Source organism: Mastomys coucha, unplaced genomic scaffold (assembly GCF_008632895.1).
Source record: "Mastomys coucha isolate ucsf_1 unplaced genomic scaffold, UCSF_Mcou_1 pScaffold18, whole genome shotgun sequence".
NCBI lineage: Eukaryota > Metazoa > Chordata > Mammalia > Rodentia > Muridae > Mastomys > Mastomys coucha.
The window spans coordinates 4,015,583-4,021,548 of NW_022196900.1; the positions used below are offsets into that span (position 1 = coordinate 4,015,583).

The 5,966-nt window shown below is 42.7% G+C and overlaps 1 protein-coding gene across 9 annotated transcripts in view; it reads left to right on the forward strand.

Annotated features, from left to right (window-relative positions):
• The window catches only part of Unc13b (unc-13 homolog B), a 211,220-nt gene that overhangs the window by 58,335 nt on the left and 146,919 nt on the right, over positions 1-5,966 (forward strand). For all 9 annotated transcript variants that reach the window (XM_031377182.1, XM_031377174.1, XM_031377175.1 and 6 more), the window contains one exon: positions 1,977-2,034. In XM_031377182.1, the coding sequence (XP_031233042.1) occupies positions 1,977-2,034 (58 nt within the window). The remainder of the gene's footprint in view (positions 1-1,976; positions 2,035-5,966) is intronic.

Here is a 5,966-nt window from a genome sequence, read left to right on the forward strand (position 1 = left end):
AAGTGGATCAAGGACCTCCACATCAAACCAGATACACTGAAACTAATAGAAAAGAAAGCGGGGAAGAGCCTCGAGCACATAGGCACAGGGGAAAATTTCCTGAACAGAACACCAATAGCTCTTGTTCTAAGATCAAGAATTGACAAATGGGACCTCATAAAGTTGCAAAGCTCTGTAAGGCAAAAGATCTGATAGAGGGCTAATATCCAATGTATACAAAGAACTCAAGAAGTTAGACTCCAGAGAATGTTCAGTCTTTTAGACTGGAGTTACTAATGGTTCTGACCTGCCATATGAGTTCTGGAAAACAAACCTGGGTCCTTTGAAAGGGCAGCAAGTGCTGTTAATCACTAAGCCATCTCTCCTTCCTTGTTAGTTTGGAAGTATGTTTATATTAGTCAGTTTCTGTTGCTGTGACCAAGGCAGTTTAGAGAAGAAAAAGTTTTATTTGAGTTTACTGTTTTAGAGGGATAAAAGTCCACCATCATGGCATGGGATGGGGCAACAGGCCCAGTGACAGGAAGAGCTGAAACTCAGAATCTCAAACACAAGCAGAAAGGAGAAGGGTGGGTAGAGAGGAAGGGGGAGAGAGGGGGAGAGAGGGGGAGAGGGAAGAAGAGAGAGAGGGAGAGGGAGGAAGAAAGGGGGAGAGGGAGGAAGAGAGAGGAGGAGAGGGAGGAAGAAGGAGGAGGAGAGGGAGGAAGAGAGAGGGGAAGAGGGAAGGAGAGAGAGTGGGAGAGGGAAAGAGGGGGAAGAGGGAGGAAGAGGGGGAGAGAGACAGAGAGAGAATATTACCTGGGAATGATTAAATGGCTTTTGAAACCTCCAAGCCTACCCCCTATGACAGTTTTTCCAACAATGCCACACCTCTCATATCTACTCAAACAGTTCTACCAACTGGGTACCAAGTATTTAAATGTCTGAGACTATGGGAGATAGCTCATTCAATCACCACAGTAATCAAATCATATTCCTCCATGTTTAAAGCTATATGATATGACCTCCCAATACACTAGTGTAAACTTCTGACTCCTTCCTATGACTTAAACTCTATTTTCCCAACAAACATTTGTACATAGTGGGTGCTAAGTCAATATTTACTTGATGAATGTTCATTGGCAGTTTAACTCTGGCTCACCCAGAACCCCAAAGCTTATTAACGACTAGCAAAATTAGCATGTAAAGTCCAGATACCTTTTCATGTAGCCCGTGGTGGTCTCTGACTCTTTATGTAGCTGAGAATTACCTTGAGCTCATTCTAAGCATGTGGCTGCCTAGCCCAGATCTTATATTTTTGGTTAAAGTTATACCTTTCCAGTTCTTCACTGGCTTGAACCAAACTATTTTTCTAAGCTGCTTGCATATGTTAATTTATACTTTTTTGATTCCTGCCTACTCTAAAAACTTCCCCTTAATTCTATTCCTTCTTATAGATTATTTTCTTATGGCTTCAGTACCCTGTACATTTGTTGTTGTTTTTGTTGTTGTGGTGGTTGTGGTGGTTGGCCCTGGAGAGACTAGAGTCGGGAGGGAACACCAGATGTATCTGAAAGTCTAGCCGTGCACTCTTAGATATGCAGTTTCAATATACATAAACATTTGCAAGGGAGTGCTGTTACTCGAAGATAAGCAGACACCTAAGAGAGGTCTTCAGTTTTATCATTTGGTTTGTGAAATCTAGATGTTGCATGGGCATACAAAGAACCCTTTGAAATACTCTAAGGTCAGGCCTTTTGCTCTACCAGACCTACTTGGACAGATGGTCCCTCTGCTGTCCTGTTTTAAGCCACACTATAACTGAAGATCTGCCCTAAGTCAGGATCCCACAGGGAAGATAGGAATGAGTTCTATTTCTGTTTAGTAAAAAAAAATTGATCCAAGTTACATGCTGAATATTTTAGTAGGTAGCTGTAACTTCCCCCCTCTTTCTGTACTTGGAACTCTTACTATATATTTTTTTTTCTTTCTGCTTCTAGTATTCTAGTCAAGAAGAAAGCCAGAGGAAGCCATTGCCCACTACTGCCGCCCAGTGTTGTAAGTGAGAAATTTGTCTCTGAACCTGTCTAAATTGCAGCTATCTGTCCTGCTTCCACAAATGAGTCATGTTTTAAGTTGAAGAGAGTAGAGTTGTGTGAAAGAAAGCTGTTCCAGAGGTTCTCTGTCCTAGGCACAGACCTCGATGGGTTTACCCTGGAATTTCAGAAGGACTCTTATGTTGTCATGTGCTGTGTACTTGTCCTGCAGTGGCTCTCACTCTTGGGGGTATGATTTTTACCCCCTCAGCCCTTGCTTACCAGCTAGTATTTTTTAGGGCTCAGTTTGAAACTCACTACCTCTGTGAAAGCTGCCTGCTCTTTCCTGTTTCACAGTGTACTTCACATATTTCTCCTTTATGTTTCCACTCATTTGATGAAACGTAGTTGAAGGGAAGAGCAATACCATGTGTGTAGGAGGAAATAAAGAATGATAAATTATCACATTTTTCGTTATGATGATAGTTTTGTCTCTGTGAAACCTTGTTTCTGTATCCTGCATACTTCTTCATTTGTCTTTTCTTGAAAAAGTGTAATCTTACAGAAATGCTGCTTAAACAGTTTGATGAGAAATCTTTATTATTTTTTAATTTAATTATGTACATTAGTTGAAGACCCCTGTAATAAGATGGCCTTTGAGCAGAAGCCAACACAAGCTAATAATTGTCTGTAGAAAGTGTGTTCCAGTCAGAAGGCACCATAAGTTCAAAGGCCTGATGAGATCCAGCATCTGCCTGGAACTTGAATGCATCTCACCTGGACATCTTTTATTATTGTATTCAGGGTTCAAGAATACAATAATAAATTGGGGTTTAGGGGTTCCTGGTAGTCTACATTTCTTCTTCTGCCAAGGGCTGACCTAGAACCTTAGCAGAGGTATGTGTGCTTATATCTCAAAGGAGCCTAATTTGGTTACTATGTATCACTAACCATGTGCATTGTAACCTTGCTTGGGCTACTTTCTTCTATGGTGTTCCTTTAAAGTGTATCCTAGGTCCTTTTGCCCTTTTTGGGAGCATGCCCCTATCATTCTTTGATCACCTTTTACCAACTGCACACATGAATATTCTAGGATCTTCTTCCTTTTCCTGATCTTAGTCTTTCTCCAACAAAGCCTGCTTGTTTTTATTGAGGAACTCTAAAACTAGTTCTAGGTCATTGACATGAGTGCTATTGCTTTTTTATCTCTTTGAATGGATAGAGCTAAGAAACAATACACACACACACACACACCATGTCATCCGGTATCATCCTTGCTTAAGGGGTCTTCTGATCTTCATTCATGAGGTATCTTACTTCTCTCTCAGTGAGAAGCCCTGATCTTAAGAACATAAAATTACTCATTCATTTGCTGTGCTCCATGATGTATTTCAGGATTTCAGATTTCAGATTACAGATTTCAGGATGTGCTGTCATTAATAACAAGCTTACTCAGTAAAGTTTAAGATTTTTTTTTTGTCCTTAGGAAAGAATTCAAAAGGATTCAAAAGGATTTACAAAATCAATATTACACCTAATAACTTAACAAAATTTCATGTTACAGTGGTGTCTGTCCTGTTTTAATTCCCCCATCTTACTAAATTTTTACCCCTTTTGTCTCACTGTATCACGGAGTCAGGATACATGGATTACATTTTTATTTGTTTTATTTTATTCAGTGCTGGAGATTAGGCCTAGGTCCTATGCTGGTAGGCAGGTGCATCACCAATGAGTCTCATTTGCCTAAGGTAAAGTTTAAGATAATTTTTTGTTTATGTATGCCTATGATTCTGACACAGTTTTTTTAAAAGGCTATTTCTTCATTAAATCACCTTTGTATTTTTGGTAAAAATTATTTTGGGGGCTGGAGAGTGGCTTAGGAGTTAAGAGTGCTTATTGATCTTCTAGAGCTAGTCCTAGAGATCAGGTCCCAGTGCCCATGTTGGACAGATCACAGTGGTTAACTGCAGTTCCAGAGGATTCAATCCTTTAGCCTCTGTGGGCACCTGTACTTGTGTGTGTGTGTCTCTGTGTGTGTATGTGTGTGTGTGTGTGTGTGTGTGTGTGTGAGAGAGAGAGAGAGAGAGAGAGAGAGAGAGAAAGAAAGTACATACAATTAAAACATAAATTCTCTTTTTATTTCTAATCCATTTTTAAAACTTTTTATTGATCCTTTGTGAATTCTGCATCCTGTACCCCAATCCTACTCATTTCTTTGTCTCACTGTATCCACCTTCTGCCCTTATCCCCCAATAATGAATAAAAAAGAATAAAATTAAAGACAAACAAATAAAAAACTCCATCTTATTATATAGTATGTCACAATGTGTCCCATAGTACACCCTTCTGTTTACACTTCTTTACTTGCAAATGTTCATTGCAATGAGTCATTGGTCTGGTTTGAGGCCTCTGGCTTCCGTTTCTTTTTTTTTTTTAATTAATCATTTTAGTTGTTTACATTTCAAATGATATTCCCCTTTCTGGTTACCTTTCTACAACACCGCCATCCCATCCCCTTCTCCCCTTTGCCTCTTTGGGGGTGTTCCTCCACCCACTCACACACTCCCTTTTCACCACTATCATCCCCCTACACTGGGGCCTCCACAGGACCAAGGGCCTCCCCTTCCATTGATGTCAGATAAGGCAATCATCTACACTTGTTTCTGGAGCCATGTATACTCTTTGGTTGGTGGTTTAGTCCCTGGGAACTCTGGGTGGTCTGGTTAGTTGATACTGTTCTTCCTATGGGGTTGCAATCCTTTTCAGCTCCTTCAGTTCTTCCCCTAGCTCTTCCATTGGGGTCCCCAGGCTCAGTCTGATGGTTGGCTGTGAGTATCTGCATCTGTGGATCCTCACCAGCACTGGTCTCAGATATCCTGATGTTGCTCTGTGTCATGGAGATCCTGTAGCTTTGGTTCTCCAGAACCAGCCCTTCTATGTACTCCAGAAGTTCATAGATGAGATAGATGCTGGTTCCTGGATCTGGGCCTGGGTGGTAGCTGAGTTGGTCAGCCCACCAGCTTTCTTGCACCCATAGTACCAGGATGAGCTCTCCAGCACTGCCTTGGCTAGCTCTCCGACTCTCATGATATCAGGGCTGGCTCACCTGTACCTTTGCCACCAGGGTCAGCTCTGCTGTCCTGCCCAGGTGAGGTACAGGACCTGCTCTCTCAAATGCTGCAGCTGGTGAGAGGAGGGGACAGCTCTACAAAAAAAAAAAAATTCTTAAAAATTTATTTCTGAAATACCCAGAGGAAGCTCCACTCCCAGGCGCTCTAACACACCCAGGATCAGAGGTGAGGAGGACATAACATCTGTCCCAACTCTGGGAGTAACTGGGACCAGCGGGACCAGGCACACAGGAACTCTGCCAGGACAGTGGCTCAGGAAGGATCCAGTCTGTCTGGGCTGGTGCCCTGAGCAGACCTTGGGCGCGAGCTCTGCAGCCAGTCCCACAACACCCAGAGGAAGCTCCACTCCCAGGTGCTCTAACACAACCAGGATCAGAGGTGAAGAGGACACATCTGTATCAACACTGGGAGTAACTGGGACCAGCATGACCCAGGCACACAGGAACACCAGTCCAATAGCATGAGTTACTTCTGGTCTGTCTGGGCCTGTGCTCTGAGCAGACCTTGGGCAAAAATTTTGCAGCCATTCCCACAACACCCAGAGGAAACTCCACTCCCAGGCACTCTAACAAGCCCAGGATCACAGGATCCCAGAATCATAGGATCACAGAGACAGCTTGACTCTGAGGAGTTCTGACACAACCAGGATCACAGGAAGGACAGGCCCCAGTCAGATTTAGCCAGGGCATGTAGCACTAGAGATAACCAGATGGCAGGAGGCAAGCGTAAGAAGATAAGCAACAGAAACCAAGGTTATTTGCCATCATCAGAACCCAATTCTCCCACCATAGCAAGTCCTGGACACACCATTACACCGGAAAAG